The sequence below is a fragment of the Erpetoichthys calabaricus genome, chromosome 5 (genome assembly GCF_900747795.2).
Source record: "Erpetoichthys calabaricus chromosome 5, fErpCal1.3, whole genome shotgun sequence".
Lineage (NCBI taxonomy): Eukaryota > Metazoa > Chordata > Cladistia > Polypteriformes > Polypteridae > Erpetoichthys > Erpetoichthys calabaricus.
The window spans coordinates 227,493,194-227,513,401 of NC_041398.2; the positions used below are offsets into that span (position 1 = coordinate 227,493,194).

Here is a 20,208-nt window from a genome sequence, read left to right on the forward strand (position 1 = left end):
CTTTGTAGCTAAACCTCATGTTAGTTCCAGATGGTAGTTATACAAACTAAAACTTTGTTTCTATTCTAAAACAGGAAGTTGAAAACAGCTTAATAAAAAAAGAACACACATGCATAAATCTGCCTGAGAATTTACAAAAAGGGGCATTACATACTCCATTTTAATAATTAGAAACAGCTATTCTTTTTGCATTTCCACAATTTCTTTCTGATTTAATATAATAAAGTTAAATAAACAACAGAGACTGTAAGCATTGTAGAGTTCACCTTTAAAGTTGTTTACTAAAATGCAGTGGTGTTCAAAGTTAAAATGAACCAAGGGCTGGAGACTCAATTTTACACTCGTACTTTGGGACTATGGCATAAATACCATAGCACTAGATTTTTTGCTGATAAGGATTGACACAGAAAGGATTTTTACACTACCCTCCAATTTATATGCAACACTGAGCATATATGCAGCAGCTAGAACAATTATGAAGTTCAGAATTCACTAAGTATTGAGTGGTGCAGAAAATATAGTAGGTCAGATATACAACTGACAATCTCACATTTACAAGCAAATCATATATGTCCTCTTAAACTAAAAGATTTAATATATGGCACACATGAAATACTGAGAGCTTCAAAAATTAGCACACTGATAAAATTACAGTGGAACCTCGGTTGACGAACGTCTCTCAACACGTACAAATCGGGTTACAACCAAAAAGTTCGCAAAACTTTTGAATCTGTTCACGACCACACACTTGGTATACGAACAAGCTAGTTTCCCTTTCGGTTTGTGCGCCCTGATGATTTCTGCATGTGTTCAGTCTCTCCCTGTGCAGCGCGAGAGAGAGACAGTGTGACAGACAGGCGCTCAAGAGAAAGAAGACACACACACACTAATATATATATATATATATATATATATATATATATATATATGCGCGCGCGCGAGAGAGAAAGAGAGAGACACACGCAAGAGAGGGCTGGTGGCCGCATAAGGCCAAGAAGGCAGTTAAAGAATGCACCGGGCTTGTTTTTAAAGAGACTGAATCGAGCATTGTTTTAACCTCGTATTTAATGAAGACTTTTTTCTATTGGATTTTAACCTCCACTTCACTTCTGTTTACAGCAATCGGTTTGTAGCGTGTATTGTTGCAATGTTACTTTTCTTGGTTGTTTATTAAGTTACGGATTTTTCAAATGTTCATTTTTTTCCCTGTGCTTCAAACTCATTAAAAAAAGTGTTTTTAGCGAGCGGTTCGTAGTGCAATAGCGTGAACTCTTGCAATGTTAGTTTTCTCTGTTGTTCAAGGTTTTCTCAGTGTTATTCAATGTTTTTACATTTAGTTTACTATTACGCTGTGCATTCTATGGTATGATTAACTATATTTGTGCTTAAAATCTTTACAAAAATATATTTACATACAATTCGTACGGTCTAGAATGGATTAATTGTATTTACATACAATCATATGGGGGAAATTACTTCGGGTCACGACCAAATAGGGTTATGACCAGAGTTTTGGAACGAATTACGGTCGAGACCCGAGGTTCCACTGTACAAGCTTTTTAAACCACCTTTACCCTACATATAATTTCACTCAATGAAATGTTTTACATACCATGGAAACCAGATATTTTGCTTTAAGAAATTCAGCTCAACCCCAGTCACTTTCTCACTTGTCTACCACAGAGATATAACAAAACTATACTGAAACTATATAAATGCTTTCACAAAAATACAAAGTTAAACAATGCCAGGAATAGAACCATACAATTAGAATTTAGGAAATTAATTAAATTAAGTCCTTGACTGAATACATGCTTCTTCTGTCTATATAGAAGCTAATTCAGTTGTCTCTCAACTCAAACGTATATACAGTAATCCCTCGCTACTTCGCGGTTCACTTTTCGCGGATTCATGACTTCGCGGATTTTATATGTAAGCATATCTAAATACATAACTCGGATTTTTCGCTGCTTCGCGGGTTTCTGCGGACAATGGGTCTGTTTACTTGCTTCCTCACTTGGTTTGCCCAGTTGATTTCATACAAGAGATGCTATTGGCGGATTGCTGAGAAGCTACCCAATCAGAGCATGCAGTTAAGTTCCTGTGTGCTGCTGATTGGCTCAGCAACGAGTGTTGCAATAACCAGGAAGTCTCATCTCACTCATTCATCATTAACATGCTAATGCTTCAGGGGCCGTGTCCAAGCACCAACAGAAGATGCAAATGATTGCAGAAAAGGTAAAAGTTTTAGATATGTTGAAGGAAGGGAACAGCTACACCACTGCAGGACATCGATTCTCTTTATTTAAAAAGGAGGAAAAGCATATAAGATCTACAGCCGCAGTGTCCTTTAACCAGGGTGCAAAACGAGTTGCAAGTGGACGTGATAAGGCAGTAGTCTGGATGGAATCTGCTTTAGGAATCTTTGCAACAAGGTCGACGACGTCATGACCGCCTAAAAGCTGCTACGTGTACTTCGCTATACAGTAAGTGTAAACTTATCTACCGATTTCATATTGCTTAGCAGTTGTTCCTGTTTTTAATAGAGTAAATGGTGGGTTGTAAACAATACAGGGAGGGTTTAAAAACGTCCAAATACACGTTAAATAATTAAATAAATATAGTGTCCCTACTTCGCGGAAATTCAGTTATCGCGGTCAGCCTTGGAACCTATCTCCCGCGATAAGTGAGGGATTACTGTATTGATTATACACTATCTGCCTGGGCTGATGCCATGTATAGGGTTGGCTTCTGATATTACACAGAGATGGTTACCACAATTCCTCATTAACTTACAACACTCACGGTTTGTATTTTCTTTAATGTTCTGCTCCATTTCTTACATTTGTGTACACTGTAAACTCTCCATTGTTCATAACCCTCTGTGACTCAAGAATGTGATTCTTCTCTGCTTTCCCGAAAAGTTTAATCTTTTATCCTCTCCAACTCTCGCTTCTTTGTAGTCATCCTATATTCATGAACTAATTATTTAAAAAGAAAACACCATTTACAGACAAACTGGCTTATTCCAACTAAAATCAATTTGCTTTTTGGCGAGTCACAGAGTTCCTTGTACTTCATGTGCATTTCTTGGGACTCTTAAATTTTTCACTACACCTAGTATAAGCCACTGATAGTGAATTTCGTTATGAAAGATGGATGCAGATCCTTTCTGTATACATGCACATAGTTTGTGTTGTCACAATTTACTTCATACCAAAATGCAGTGAATGCCTGGTTATATTTCGGCTATGCTAGTTACACAGCTTTCGCTGTATCTACAACATGAATTAACTTTCTGTTAGCATCATTACTTCATTTAAACATTCCTCAGCTTCTCTTAAATGGTGAGAGCCGACCTTAAAAATCTAAATATTAACATACCAAACATTTCATCTGCTTATTTGTTCAAGAATTTTAAGTCAAGTCTGATCTGTGCCCGAAACAAAGGAATGGATGTCCTTCCTGTGTTGCAAGTGGTTAACAGCAGGAGGATACCCATTAAAAAGTGGGCTGCAGCAGACCTAGCAGTGCCTCATTTGAAACTGTACATAAATTTGTTAACAAAAATATATGTGAATACATTTTCAATGTCAACTTTATTGATAACTAGGCGGCTCTGCCCCCTGCTTGCTTCGCTCGCCGACCCCCGGCATTTGGTTAACCGGATATACAATTTAAAAAGTGTTATTTTCATTTCATTCATTTTTATTTCTTGATATTTGCCAGTAATAAAGCTGTAGTGAATGAGTTACTCCCCCTCCCTGGGGTGCGCTACGCGCCTGCCACTTCACGTCTCTGCCTCTCACGTTATGAAGAGGGGGGCTGAACGCACGCTGAGGAGATGCGGTCGCTCCTACAAAACCCCTTTTTTAAACGGTAATACAATGGGAAACAAATACATTTTTTTACCTCCTCTATGCTTGATCAGCTGGCTTGCTGCTGCTTGTGCCGTGCTGCATGATCTGCATGTCGTGCTGCTCATCGATCATTTAAAAGCCTGTACAGCAGCTATCCTTTTGTCTCATTTCCTTGTCTCGCCGGTCATTAAAGTGTCTCCGAAAAAATCACGTCTCGACCCAAGACTTTTTTATTATAATAGAGAGATATGGAACAATCACTTCAGTCCTATTTGCAATACTTTTTAAAATCTATTTTTACCCTGACTTCAATGAACCATGTAATCCAGCTGTTTACACACAGAAATCAAAAGGCATCAGTCAAGGATTTTTGTAGATAATTAAGCAAAATTATATAGACTTAATTGACATATAGTAAATTATTAATACTTTAATAAAATCATAAAATGAATATGCTCATGCTATAGATGGGTCCATAATATTACTGTTAATCAGTTCAGAATTAGTGTACTACAGCATTTATGCAATATGTGAACACTTTTAACTTCATAAAAGTCTCAGAAACCCAAAGCCATTAATGTACTGTATAAAAATAGTGATAATATTACCTATAAAAGCAAAAAATGTTTGAGCCTTCTGTCAGCTAAATATTGTACTGGACATTTCTTCTTTACAATTAAAACAACAACAAATAAAAAAAAAAATACAAGTGAAATTAAAAAAATACAACATGCTGACTGAAGTCCCGTGGATCATTTAATTTAGCTTCTTAATTTATGGCTTGTCTAAAACACTAACTGAAATTGAACACCCCAATATTGCTCATCTCATTTAAATAGCAGTTACCTTCAAAAACATCTGTCATTTTACATATCTGAGCAAAGGTGGATCCGTTAGCCCATGTGTAAACAACATCCATTAAATGAGGGCGAAATGAATTTAAGTACTGCTCCTCATCAACTTCTAGCTTGGCTTCTGCAGACACCTTAGCTATCCGTTTAGCACATTCCTAGAAACAAAGACAAAAATAAAATTAAATGCCTAAATAATTCAAAATCAACAACAATATACCTTGTCAATGGTGGGGGTCATATATTATGTATATTCACACCTTCGGTTTCCAAACGTATTTATATTTTAAACAATCATTTATTATTTGATAAAGCACGCTCAAAAGAGAACTGAATAAAAAACAATGACTATGTTCCTCTGCAAACCTCTCCAACTTGGAGGGAAAACTTGTGGGTTGGTGGTAGGAAAAAACACACCTCACACCGTTCAGTGTGGTGCTGAGGTGACAAAGATATACACTGTGAAAATAAGCAGTGCAGTTTAATATAATACACTAAGGATACGTACACACACACACATACATACATATATAATATATATACACATACATACACATACATACACATACATACATATACATACACATATATACACATACACACACATCTTTTAAAGAGTCGGGGATATATTAGGCAGCAAGTGAACAGTCAGTTCTTGAAAGTGATATGTTGGAAGAGAGAAAAATAAACATGTATAAGGATCTGAGCAACTCTGACAATGGCCACACATTGGTCTCCAAAAATAGCAGATCTTGTGGGATGTAGTGGTCAGTACCTACCAAAAATGGTCCAAGGAAGAGCAACTAGTGAATCGGTGACAAGGTCATGGGTGCTCAAGCCTCACTGATGAGCTAACGTAGCACTAATTGTTGAAAGAAATGCTGGCCATGAGAGAACGGTGTCAGAACAAACAGTTTATCGCAGCTTGCTGCATACAGGGCAGTGAAGCCAGAGACTGGTCAAACTGCTCATACTGACCCCTGTCGACCACCAAAAGCACCTACAATCAGTTCGTGAGCATCACAACATGGAGAATGGAGCAAAAGAAGAAAGTAACCTGGTCTGTTCAATCATGTGGATGGCTGGATGTCTGGGTATCATTTATCTGGAAAGGAGATGGCAGCAGGATGCACTGCAGGTAGAAGGCAATCCAGCAGAGAAAGTGTGATGCTCTGGCCAATGATCTTTTGGGAAAAATTGGGTCCGGGCATTCATGTGGATGCTACTTTGACACATACCACCTACCTAAAGATTGTTAAAGCCAGCATATAATCCTTCTTGGCGACAATATTCCCTGATGACAGTGGCCTCTTTGAGGAGGATAATTTGCCCTATCACACTGGGACAATTGCTCAGGAATGGTTAGAAGAACATGACAAAGTATGCATGGTGCACAACTGGTCTCCAAGTTCACTAGATCTCAATCTGATTGAGCAACTGTGGGATGTGCTGAAAAAACAAGTCCAATCCATGGCACCTCACAGCATACAGGACCCTAAAAGATCTGTTGCTGAGGTCTTGGTGCCAGATTCAACAGGACACCTTCAGAAGTCTTGTGGAGTTCATGGCTTGACAGGTTAGAGCTGATTTGGTGGCAAAAATGGGACCTATACAATATTAAGCAGGTGGTTTTAATGCTGTGGCTGTCTGATGCAAAAAAAAAAAATTAATAACCTTTTGTGAATCACCTTAATCTCGCACTGAAAAACATTTGACAAGACCAACCTTTGATTGAAGTAATTTAGTCAGAAAAAGAAAATCCCTCCTCAAGAATTAATTTTAACAAAACCAATGATTCCATGATTATTGACATCCCTGCAATTTAATACTTCGTGCTGTTTGACTGACAAATGGAGATTGCACGGAGTGTTGTGCATCCTTAGAAAAATCAGATTTTATAGGACAGCAAGTCAAACTTTTGCGAGTCTATGGAAATACTATTACTCATAAAATACCCATGCACACGTAATCAACTGATATTGGCAGCTGAAACACTACGTAAATATACATGCACTTATTTGTTTCAAATTTTTACATTGTACTAATTAAAGATACATATGCAACACTTGTTTCTTACCATTCTTACACTGTATGATACTCAAAGAAATAATGAACACAATAAAGATTCTTTCTATTTGTTCTGTACGGAACATCTGACTACTTTACAAAACATTTATTTGCAGAGCACAACGTTAACACTAGAAACACTGAAGCCTACGAAAAAACTCAAAATCCCGGGGCACCTTAAATTCATAAGCACCTCTCCATTAGCGTCTTTTGTTTTACAAATGTGTTGATCAGTACAAACAGGTAGATTGCTTCCCCTACTGACACTGCCCAAGTCACACAGAAGATACTCAGAGCTCAAGTCTCTTTATCTGGGTGTGAGGTGCCTGGAATTGTATAGGGTAAATAATATATCATCATTTGGAATACATACACTTCATGTGTGTTCCGTATCTACAATGTACAGGAAATGTGAGGCAGTAATTCTTGAACACATAACTAAAACAGAAACATTTTTCATGTTTTAGTAATAATTGACAAAATGTACACATGAAGTGTATAATGTGTGAAGTCCAAATATCAAGTAAACACTTTCACAAAAGGTACAAGTATAACAAAACAAGTATGTTTTTATTCAAGAATCTAACCAAAGAAAAAGAAATCTGGTTAGGGTATGATGCTGACACGACTGCTTGGGTGGTGTAGAGGTAAGAACTGCTGATTCACAATCAAGAGGCTGTAGGTTCGATTCTGGGCTCTTCCTAGATTTTTTTTTTTCATGGTCACTTCAATTTTTATTCTTAAACCATGTAATGGATGAAGTAAAAAATGTTATTCTTTGTATATGTTTATGCAATGACAACTTAATAGTGAGTGACTTATGTCTGCTACCATTTATTTATAGTTTAATATTAAATTTTCTGCAAAAATGCTATAGTGCAAACTTTTTAATCATGTTTGAAAGAATAAAAATTTGCTTACTTGCTGTGTCTAATACTAGAAAAGTAAAAAAAAACTAAGCTGAGCACAAGTTTTAAAAATAAAATGTATCTTCTCTTTCAAGAAGAGGTAGTAATTTGAGTATTTAAAACTAAACAAAGATATTTATTATTATTATTATTTGTTTATTTGTATTACATTTTTTAGTAATTTTAGACTAGTATAGCTAAAAGTATTACACATGATAATTTAACATGCCTGGTGGTGCTGGTTATTATCTTCATACAAGTATTATAAAAAAAAGTATAACAAACATGAAAACATGTATCCAGGTTTGTTACAACACTCTAAATTTAGATTTTGTTAAATTTAATTCAGCTTATTTTCTAAGAATCTTTCTGCTTTAAAGAAAAAAAAACAGTGTATCTGTTATACTATTACAATCTAAACATAACCTCTCAGTAAGACATTTCTTCATTTACATGCCCATGAGCTACTTTGATAAAAAAAAAAAAATCAGCTTGAATAACTACAATAAAACCAAAAAAGAAACAGAGTGACTAATTTTTAAGTCTTGTAAGGCTGGTGTCTCACTAAAGGACTTTTCCAGTCATTTAAATCATAGTCTTCATTTATATAATTCACACATCTGTAATCTTAAATCATACAGTGTGACATTCCCCATAATGATCACAACAAAATCAAACAGGAGTGACTTTGTTTTAAATAATTTGAGTAGGCTCTTGTGTATGTGAAAGATAATGAGGGAGTTTGTATAATCATTCAAACTCTGCTGTTTCTGGTCATGACATCCTCATGTCAACAACCTCTTCAACTATAGCCGTTAAATGCAACATGGTATTGAAAACAGTCAGCATAATCATTTATTCCAGCCATTCATAAGCTATACAGGTTTGCAGACTTGTAAACTGACAACAGCCTTGTATGCTTTGAACATTTATGCCTCAAATTCAGTCTCTAATAGCCACAATAATTTATTCTGTGATATTCAACTCTTCTAATCTTTCACTGATGTCTATGATTGAATACATACTATTAAATGATGAAGACAAAGGTAGTATTTCCAGACTTTACCAACTTATATCTAACATGCACCCTGATCTAAGGCAATTACTTTAATTAGAAAATATTTTATAACACACACATTTAAGAAGAAGATTCTTCACACACATTGTCAAAGTAAGCAAAGCAAGTTGTAATAAAGTTTTAAAAGACTAAATTACAAGCATGCATTAACCAATATACCTAGGACAAGACCACAATTGTGAACAGTATTTCAAGCAAGTACCACAATAGGACATGTGTCATATGTTTGCTTATTTGTCAGGGTTTACAACTACACCATATCCTGTGATAGTGTCATTTGGGCATAACACCAGATGGAACCAAACACCATCAAGAAAGAGTCTTTGGGTTACCTTATTCTGCACTGCTTGCTCATTATCATACCTTGCACAGTTTGAAGTTTCCTATTCTGCCCCCAAAGGTTGCAATTTTCTCACTAGGTAATTTTACTTAAAATTATAAAGGATCAGACTTTATATGAGAAATGGTCAAAAGGCTTTTAAGAATTTGGCAGGAATTCATTAAAATAGTTTATGGTGAGATAATATTTAGGAGACTCTGCTGTGCATATGTGGCTTTTGTTCACATAGATCTCACACTTAGGTAGTGGGGTGACACCAATAATGATTTGACAGAAATAGAAATATATAAAAATAGCATTTTTCTTTGCCGTGAGTCTAACTTATTGTAACCCAATTCACAAAATTAAATATTAAAAAAGCAAAATTTGTCTTTAGTAGAATTACTATAAATATTTAATCACAGTGTTCAAGAACAGCAGGATTACCAAGAACAGATTGATGAGAATGAATTATACATTTCTCAAAGATAAAGAACTAAAAGAACTAAAGAACACAAGCAGATAACTTAAAACTCTAAACATTCTGATGTTACAATCACTGTTTAAGGTAAACACAAAATTCAGCTGGTCCACAATATTTCCTGGCAGATTTTCAATATATTCATAAACAGTGGCAGCCAACAGATTAGAAGAAACATTCTAATGATGCATAAGTCCAACAATACAGTGAAGAACATCTAAAATACAGGCAGACAAACTTAATAAATGGGGTAGCAAGGTAAAAGGCTTATTTCCTTAGGGCAACACATCTTAAAAAATATGCAGCTAATGGAATTAGATCAACTGACCAATGCAACCCAAGAATAATGTGACACGCAAAAAGAAATCTGCAAAAACAATTACAGAGGACAGACAAATAAGATAAAAGGTGACATGAGATTTTGACAAGTGGCAAGATGTTTGAGAGTAATAGCAAAACAGGTACTCAAGGGCACTATACAAACACTATACATTTAAAAGACCGTCACTTATGCCATGTTTAAAAATTAAAACACTCATCCATTAAAATGCCCAGGTTTTTAGTAAAAATGTCTATGGTAGACAAAGAAAGAACCAGGCATTGTATCAATATTGTTGAGAACATTTGGAGGTTGAATGACAACAATAACAGTCTTATCTTCATTCATTGTGAGAACATTTAAAGCTAGCTAAGCTTTATCATCTAAACAGTTCATAAATGACTTAAAGGGTTGGTCAGTTCCCTGCTTGAAAAGAAGATAAATCTGTGTATCATCAGAAAACAGAAGAAATGATATTTTATGCATCCTAAAAATAGAACCCAGCAGTATTTTTAATAAATTAAAAAGAAATGGTCTAAGGATGGACCCTTGCGATACAACATAGATAAGAGGAACAGAACTAGAGACACTCACCTACACTCACAGAGAACGTTCTACCAGACAGATAAGATTTAAACCATTCACGTGCAACACCCGGATCCCAACTTAATGTTTTTAACGAGAAATAAGAATTTGATGATCTACCATATCAAATGATCACTGAGAGGTCAAGCAAAAGTAAAAGTGCAAATGGGCCTTTATCAGTTTTAAGGAGAATGTCATTTAAAACTTTTAAAAGTGCTGTTTTGGTGCTGTGATGAACTTTATATCCAGACTGTAAAACCTCACCAATGCCATTTGCATCTAGGTAGGTAGAGCTGCTTAAAAAAAAAAAAAAAAAAAAAAAAACTTTCTCAGTTACCTTGGGGAAAAAAAGGGACGTTTAGGGCTTTTTTTTTTTTTAACAGTGGTTCAACAACCACGCACTTAAACATACATATTTACCTATACTGTATATACATATTTTTCTATGAAACGTAGAGTGTATCAAAAATCATTACACATTATTATACTGTTACACTGAAGAACACAGAAAAAAAAATTCGATTTTTACCTGCATTTGTCTCAGAGGACCAGCAAGCTGCTCAGTAAGTTTGGGCATTTCATTTGCCTATAAGTGACGAGAAAGTATTTATTTTTTATATGAATACTGAAAGCAATACTTTAATACGCTTACACATTAAATGCAGATATTACTGTGCAGTTTTCATGAACCACTGTTTATTTCATCCTCATAAAAGGGGAAAATAAAACTTCATCATATACTCTTCTGTGGTCTGCTCAAGTGTGTTGCACTGGAGCAGATATGAAACCAAATGAATTCAGGTGTGTGCTAGACCATCCATCTAAACTATATTACAGGCCACTAAAGTCATTCTTCTTAGCATTGCAGAATCTTATGCAACTGTTTCTGAATGTTAGGAATTTGTATAACTATTTTTTTTGCTATTGGTATTTAAGATGCATTAGTAAAACGCAACATCATAATGGCAGAGAATGCAACCAAATCCATCTTTAATTTAATATGTGAAAAAATAAAAAAATCTGAGTTATTAAAAAAGATGACCATGTTTAACCATCTCGTGGCTAAAAAAAATCTATTTGAACAAAACAATAAATCCCGAATTCCTGCAGGAGATGGGAGAACTAAGCAGCTAGCTCTGAAATACTGACAAAATATCGGATATACTGTGGAAAGTGTCAGGTCTTATAATCAGACTGGCAGGTTTATTTTGTATACAGATCATAAATCACAGTTCTAAATGGTGTGTGTTCCTGCTAACATCACTGAGCTAAATATTATTGTTTTTACTTTAGAAAAACAGTAGTTAACAAAAATAAAGTACAAAATTATATTTTACTTGACCTAACAGTTATAATCACGCTTTGAACATCAATGAATATTAATTTTTTTCAAACCATCAATTTCTGAATGCTAAAGCACACAGATACCGCTACAGACAAACTAGGAACTATATTACCGTACATAACAGTTTAGATGTAACTAAAAGAAATAAACATGTAGTTATTAAAATTTAGGGGAAAAAATGACTGACTGTGTTTATATGCTTATTTTCACAGCATACAGTGCATCCGGAAAGTATTCACAGCGGATCACTTTTTCCACATTTTGTTATGTTACAGCCTTATTCCAAAATGGATTAAATTCATTTTTTTCCTCATAATTCTACACACAACACCCCATAATGACAACGTGAAAAAAGTTTACTTGAGATTTTTGCAAATTTATTAAAAATAAAAAAAATTGCGAAAGCACATGTACAAAAGTATTCACAGCCTTTGCCATGAAGCTCAAAATTGAGCTGAGGTGCATCCTGTTTCCCCTGATCATCCGGTAGGTAGGTAGATAGGTAGGTAGGTAGATAGGTAGATAGGTAGATAGATAGATAGATAGATAGATAGATAGATAGATAGATAGATAGATAGATAGATAGATAGATAGATAGATAGATAGATAGATAGATAGATAGATATGAAAGGCACTATATAATAGACAGACAGACAGACAGACAGACAGACTTTATTTATTAATCCCAGTGGGAAATTCACATTGGAGTCCACCTGTGGTAAATTCAGTTGACTGGACATGATTTGGAAAGGCACACATCTGTCTATATAAAGTCCCACAGTTGACAGTTCATGTCAGAGCACAAACCAAGCATGAAGTCAAAGGAATTGTCTGTAGACCTCCGAGACAGGATTGTCTCGAGGCACAAATCTGGGGAAGGTTACAGAAACATTTCTGCTGCTTTGAAGGTCCCAATGAGCACATTGGCCTCCATCATCCGTAAGTGGAAGAAGTTCGAAACCACCAGGACTCTTCCTAGAGCTGGCTGGCCATCTAAACTGAGCGATCGGGGGAGAAGGGCCTTAGTCAGGAAGGTGACCAAGAACCCGATGATCACTCTGTCAGAGCTCCAGAGGTCCTCTGTGGAGAGAGGAGAACCTTCCAGAAGGGCAACCATCTCTGCAGCAATCCACCAATCAGGCCTGTATGGTAGAGTGGCCAGATGGAAACCACTCCTTAGTAAAAGGCACATGGCAGCCCGCCTGGAGTTTGTCAAAAGGTACCTGAAGGACTCTCAGACCATGAGAAACAAAATTCTCTGGTCTGATGAGACAAAGATTGAACTCTTTGGTGTGAATGCCAGGCATCACATTTGGGGAAAACCTGGCACCATCCCTACAGTGAAGCATGGTGGTGGCAGCATCATGCTGTGGGGATGTTTTTCAGCGGGAGGGACTGGGAGACTAGTCAGGATAAAAGGAAAGATGACTGCAGCAATGTACAGAGATATCCTGGATGAAAACCTGCTCTAGAGCGCTCTTGACCTCAGACTGGGGCGACGGTTCATCTTTCAGCAGGACAACGACCCTAAGCACACAGCCAAGATATCAAAGGAATGGCTTCAGGACAACTCTGTGAATGTCCTTGAGTGGCCCAGCCAGAGCCCAGACTTGAATCTGATTGAACATCTCTGGAGAGATCTTAAAATGGCTGTGCACCGACGCTTCCCATCCAACCTGATGGAGCTTGAGAGGTGCTGCAAAGAGGAATGGGCGAAACTGGCCAAGGATAGGTGTGCCAAGCTTGTGGCATCATATTCAAAAAGACTTGAGGCTGTAATTGCTGCCAAAGGTGCATCGACAAAGAATTGAACAAAGGCTGTGAATACTTATGTACATGGGATTTCTCCGTTTTTTTATTTTTAACAAATTTGCAAAAACCTCAAGTACACTTTTTTTCACGTTGTCATTATGGGGTGTTGTGTGTTGAATTCTGAGGGAAAAAATTAATTTAATCCATTTTGGAATAAGGCTGGAACATAACAAAATGTGAAAAAAGTGATGCACTGTGAATACTTTCCGGATGCACTGTATACTGATTACATCATTACGTGACTGGTTTCCAAGTAAAAGCTCTGATACAAATTTAAAACATTTCAGCATATTGAGAGGTTTGCATTGTGCCAAAACAGATAACTGCATCAATGAATGAGTAATACCTCACCTTTATTTATTAACCTACCAGTAAAATAAAATAATATGCAGAACATTTCAAAAAAGTTTCCAAATTAAAAAAGAAACACAATAATGTCTTGTTCTGGATGTGAGCATAGTATTTTTGCTAAACTGTCAAGGTACAACTCAAAAAACATCATTTTATAAGTGTTCAATTTTAAAACCTTAATGACAGGAAAGTGGGGTAATATAATTAAAATTTTATCTTACATTTTCCTGAAATACAAAACAGCTGAGTAAAGCAGTTGCTTGTTCTGAAGTAAGGTCATTGAAAAGTCCATTGAATACCATCTCAGTTAGAAGCAACTCATCGGCACTAAAACAGTAAATATGACAAAGCTACATTAGATAAAAAACACATTTTAATTAATGACTTTCAATAATTCATGCATTTTTTGTTCCTGCAAGACCACCTGGGGTGGTAGTTTTTGAGAACTCTGAAGCTATGCCAATAGCACCAAGCAAAATGCAGGAGTCAACTGTAAAGAGGACACCACCCGACCATAAGGCAAACTTACTCACAAACTAATCTACTATAGTTTAGATATTCAGTCCAACATAAGTATTAAAAACACATATAATACTTCATATATATTTCCAAGAGGAAGTTTGAAACCTGAGATCATTGACGGAGGCTATGAAGTAATCTTTACTGATATTTAAGTTTAATACAGATAAATTATAAAGGTACTGTATACATGAAGTACATTTTACTTTAACAAATAGACATATGCCTGTCCAACAATTACCTTACATTTGTTATGAATTTAACATGGCCCAGTTGGTCAGTAATTAATATCAAATCATAACCAAGAGTGAGGGGAGATATGAAGAAAAAAAAAAAAACTGAACATGTGTGTCACAAAATGGCAGATTTTTTTTCTTTTTAAGACAAAACATGGGAAGATGAGTAATACATTGGAAAACAAAAACAATGTGATTGTAATATTCTGCCACAACTGTTGAACAAGAGGGCAGCATAACAAAACATTTACTTTTAATCGCTACATAACATTTTATAACAATTTCACCAAGGTGATACCCCAGCTTTTGTCTAGGTTTTTGTACAAGGGCTAGACAGAATGTTTTTGACTCCTGAGATAAATGTAGCTTTTTAAATAAGCAGACAGATAAATATATATACATGAACAAAGTAACCAATAAATGTATGTGCGGTAAACTCCGTTTTTCAAATTCTCAAGATTCTTTATTTGTCACATGCATAGTTATACAGGACAACACGCAGTGAAATGTATCCTGATCCGCTTATCAAAAACTGTGCAAAGTCAGAGGAATATCAGTTAGATTAACAAAAAGTCATTGATTGAAAGGTAACAGTATAGTAGAACATAATAAATAAGTACAATTATGTGAATAAAGTAGAATTAAGGTGCAATAGTGTAGTAATTATTGTGCAAAACCAAAGTTAGACTGGTGCATAGTTAAATGAGGCAGTTTTTGTTTGTTTGCTCTACTGCGATCTTTACTTTCTTTTTTTATATTTTCTAATTTTCCTACTTTCATATCCTTTAACCCGTTTTTTCTGGGATTTTTTTTTTTGAGCCTTTCTAATTTCCCTGGTTTCATAGTCTCTAACCTGCTCTGCATATGTTTAGCGCCAACGTTTGTAAAAGTCTATGAAGTTCTACTTTCTTTTACTCATTGTCTTTCAATTGTAACCGGATTGGACGTGCTTTTTTCCAATTCCACTTGTTCCGGGCTGATAATTACTTTCCTTATTTTCTGAATTTGCACCTCGATTATTCTTTTTTGCTCTTTTTTCTGTCTAACACATCTGAGTCTCTTTTCTCCGCGCTGCTTTCTTCTTCTCTTAGATGTCGACATTTAATTTATAACGTACCTTATACGCTTTATATGCGCTGAGAGCCCTGGATCTATGTGGGCTCAAATCTTTCACAAGACTGAATGTTTTGCTGCCTATTGTCCTATTTGATAGATTGTAAGTAGGGTGTGTCTTTGGTCTTGCGGGTAGATTGTAAGTAGGGTGTGTCTTTGGTCTTGCGGGTAGATTGTAAGTAGGGCGTGTCTTTGGTCTCGCGGGTCTTTAAAATGTCTTACGAGAAGATCACGTATCGTAGACTTGCTTTTTGCTTTCCAGGACAGGATGGACAGGATTTCTTTTTATAATAGATAGATGATATATTAAATGTACTTAGGTGTACCAAATATTTATTTCATTGCCACAAGACAAAAATAAAATGATTTACAAAATGATTAAGTATCAACATGTTTTGAAACACTGCGGTGGGTTGGCACCCTGCCCGGGATTGGTTCCTGCCTTATGCCCTGTGTTGGCTGGGATTGGCTCCAGCAGACCCCCGTGACCCTGTGTTCGGATTCAGCGGGTTGGAAAATGGATGGATGGATGTTTTGAAACAAACAGAAAAAGAACACAAGAAATTTAGGACTTGACACTTAAGAACTTAAAAAGAAAAAATAAAAAGACCTGCTTATTTCACAGGCAACTCGCCCCTTCATTTCAATGACATCTAAAGAAGTTGCAAAGCCTAATCTTCTAAGAACTCGTTTTCGACATTTGAGCTCATCCATTTGCAAAACAGTCCTGGCTTTCTTCAGTTCCCGCTTTGCAGCCTTTATATCTCCTGCAATCTAAAACAAACATACAACTTTAACATACACAAGACAAGTTTTAATGTTATTACTTGAGGATCACAACACGTGAAATGTTCACTAAGAACACAACTGCAACTTATTTTAAAAAATTATGAGTTTTAGTACAAACCTCCCTACCAAGGTGGTAAACATTTAAATATTATTCCAAGTTAGAAATTTGAATAGTTTCAGTTACACCAGCACCTACCAGCTTAAGTACAAAATAACATACCCTAATAAACCATCAACAGCATTTCCTTGACATTACTGATTTTACTTTAACAGTATTTCCTTTAATTTTTTAAAATGCTTAAAATGCATCATTTACCTGGGCTTTCTTTTCACAGAGATTGTATACTGATTCAAGATTTGGATCATTATGGAGAGAATGAGAATACATTCTGTGTTCAAATGCTTCCACTTTTTGAATTACTTTCTTTAGGCCTTGGTCCTTAATTCCCATATCATCAATTGGATCAAGCAGTGGAACTCCGTCTGGAAAACGTTTGTGGACTTCCTTATAAAGACAGTAGGAAAAAGTTTTTAAGTAAGCAGACGATGATAAAAATGTACTTTATAAAAAGTCAAAAACCTTACACTTTATAAAATGAATTACCTTCACACCTTCTGATGTTAAATTCAGGTTTCAATATTGAAGTATAAAAATAAATATAGCTGCATGTGACTTAAGTTGTGTCATGAAAAAAACAGGAGGACTAAAATGACAAGACTTCGACTATGTGTTACAAAATTTAAAATTATAGTACAGTGGAACCTCGGTTCACAAACGTCTCTGTACACGTACAAATCGGTTTACGAACAAAAAGTTCACCAAACTTTTGCCTCGGTTCATGACCACACACTCGGTATACGAACAAGCCAGTTTCCCTTTTGGTTTGTGTGCGCCGATAATTTCTGCACGTACTGCATTGTTCTCGGTCAGACGTGCGTGCTTGCATGTGCGTGCATGCTTTCGCTGTGAACTCTTTGTGCTCTATTTAATATCCCTTCCGGTTCGTACGCGCCGATTACTGTATTTAAGCACGTGTTCAGCCTCTCCCTGTTCATTGTTCTCAGTCAGACATGCGTGCTTTACCTGTGAACTCTTTGGGCTCTACAGTATTTCGTGTGCTTTTGCAGTTAACCATGGCTTCTATGCATGTGAAGAGTGGTGAGAAGAAAGTTTTGCAGAAAACTGAAGTAAAGAAAGAAATTATTGAAAAGTACGAGCGTGGCGTTTGTGTTACTGATCTTGCCACCGAGTACAAGAAGTCAAAATCTACGATTTCGACTATTCTAAAGCAGAAAGAATCTATTAAGGCAGCTGATGTTGCAAAAGGAGTTACAGCGTTTACCAGGCAGAGGCCTCAAGTGCTGGAAGAGGTGGAAAAACTGTTGCTAGTGTGGCTGAACAAGAAGCAACTTGCAGGGGATAGCGTAAGCGAGGCAATGTTATGCGAGAAAGCCAGGAAGATTCATGCCGATTTGCTGCAAAACTATCCTTCTACGAGTGGCGAAAGTGAGGAATTTAAAGCCAGTAGAGGATGGTTTGAAAAGTTTCACAAGAGAAGTGGCATCCATAGTATGGTAAGACATGGAGAGGCTGCTGGTTCCGACGCTGAAGCAGCGAAAGAATTCATGAAAAAATTTCACAAAATTAGTGGAGGACGAAGGCTACATCCCGCAACAAGTCTTCAACTGCGATAAGACCGGATTGTTCTCCACCCAGTTCCTCCTCACTTCATGCCAGAACTCGACTCATGTAAGGTTAGTTTTCTTGGTGGTTTACGGTTAGTTTTTGTATTACGGATTATTCAAATGTTCATTTTTTGGTTTGTAGCGTGAATTGTTGCAATGTTACTTTTCTCTTTTTTCAAATGTTAATTTTTTTCCCTGTGCTTAAAACTTATTAAAAAAAAAAGTGTTTACAGCGAGTGGTTCGTAGTGTGATTTGTTGCAATGTTACTTTCTTGGTGGTTTATTAAATTACAGATTTTTCAAATGTTTCTTTTTTTTCCCCCCCGTGCTTAAAACTCATTTAAAAAGAAGTGTTTACAGTGATCGGGTTGTAAGGCTATTAGCGTGAACTCCTGCAATGTTACTTTCTTGGTGGTTTATGGTTGGTTTTTAAATAAAGTTCGGATTTGTTCAAATGTTCCTTTTTTACCCTGTGCTTAAAACTCAAAAAGTGTTTACAGAGATCGGGTCATAAGGCTACAGTATAGTGCAAACTCTTGCAATGTTAGTTTTCTCTGTTGTTCAAGGTTTTCTCAGTGTTATTCAATGTTTTTACATTTAATTTCCAATTACACTGTGCATTCTATTATTTAACTATATTTGTGCTTAAAAACTTTAAAAATATATATATTTACTTAACGTGTTCATATGGTCTTGAATGGATTAATTGTATTTACATACAATCCTATGGGGGAAATTGCTTCGGTTCACGACCAAATCGGATTACGACCAGAGTTTTGGAACGAATTATGGTCGATTATGCGTTTTTTTTTTAAATTTTTTATTAACGAGTACAAGCTAGACTATTGTATACAGATTGTAGCAGCAAAAGGCATAATTGCCATCACCAGTGTAAAAAATATGGCAAACATTGTGACTTACAAATGTATGCAATTGGTTAGGTATCTATACATTTCAGACATTCATTAGTTGTATGCTTGCATGCTTTGAGAGGAAAAAAAAATTTTTAATGAAAAACTAACCTCAAAATAGTTAAAATACACATTTCTTGATGAAGAAAAATAATTTTTAAGCAACGTATTAACCAAAATAAGTTTTCAATTTATAAATTAAGTGAAACATTCAAAATTGCAAAACTGTTACCTGAATGGATTTAAGAACACTTTGCCTGTTGTCAAAAGGTCGCAGGTCTTTGGGAATATATAATCTGACAGAGCTGATTGCACTGAGCAAATGCAGCATAACTGGCACCACCTGTTAAAACAATAAGAAAAAAAAAAGTAACTGGGGAAAAAACAACCAACCACTGAGATAAGGGTTTAAAAGGATAGATTTCAAGCTGATAAAATATACATTAAAATTGTCAAGAGAATTCCAAATTTGATTTAATTTTTGAAAAATTTTTGATAGTTCCCCCAAGAAAAATTGCTACAGATGAGGAATGGCTACTAAAGAAAGTGCTTTCTCAGGACACATATATACTAAAAGGTTCAACGGGAGTATTTTAAAACTATTTCTGTGTCTCCTAGGTCATCTTCCTCCACTGGTAAAGTAACGCTGTATGATATTAAATTCATGAGCTGCATATGTTAACACAATAAAAAAGTGTAACAGTATACATGATTTTACTTCATTGCAACAGTGTTTTACCTGGGGAAAAAAGACATTGTTAAAAGAAAGAAAAAAAGACTACAATATCTAACACAATAACATTTCGTTTCTATTTCATGGCATTTTACTGAAACACATCACTCTGTTTCAGGTCTCAAATTGACAGTATTAGAAGTAGTGAAAACCACACAGCCAACAAGGTGATTTTAACAACCTCCTCCTACAAAGACAAGCTTAATGGATTTATAAAAATAATTCAGAACATCCAGTTGATGAAC

At 35.7% G+C, this 20,208-nt stretch overlaps 1 protein-coding gene across 1 annotated transcript in view; it reads right to left on the bottom strand.

The window, feature by feature from the left end:
- Positions 1-20,208, bottom strand: part of mtrex (Mtr4 exosome RNA helicase) — a 100,088-nt gene that overhangs the window by 21,429 nt on the left and 58,451 nt on the right. The window contains exons 20-25 of the mRNA XM_028802611.2: positions 19,463-19,573; positions 16,950-17,138; positions 16,455-16,618; positions 14,198-14,303; positions 10,998-11,054; positions 4,707-4,869 (exon numbers count right to left, since the gene is read on the bottom strand). Of these exons, the coding sequence (XP_028658444.1) occupies positions 4,707-4,869; positions 10,998-11,054; positions 14,198-14,303; positions 16,455-16,618; positions 16,950-17,138; positions 19,463-19,573 (790 nt within the window). The remainder of the gene's footprint in view (positions 1-4,706; positions 4,870-10,997; positions 11,055-14,197; positions 14,304-16,454; positions 16,619-16,949; positions 17,139-19,462; positions 19,574-20,208) is intronic.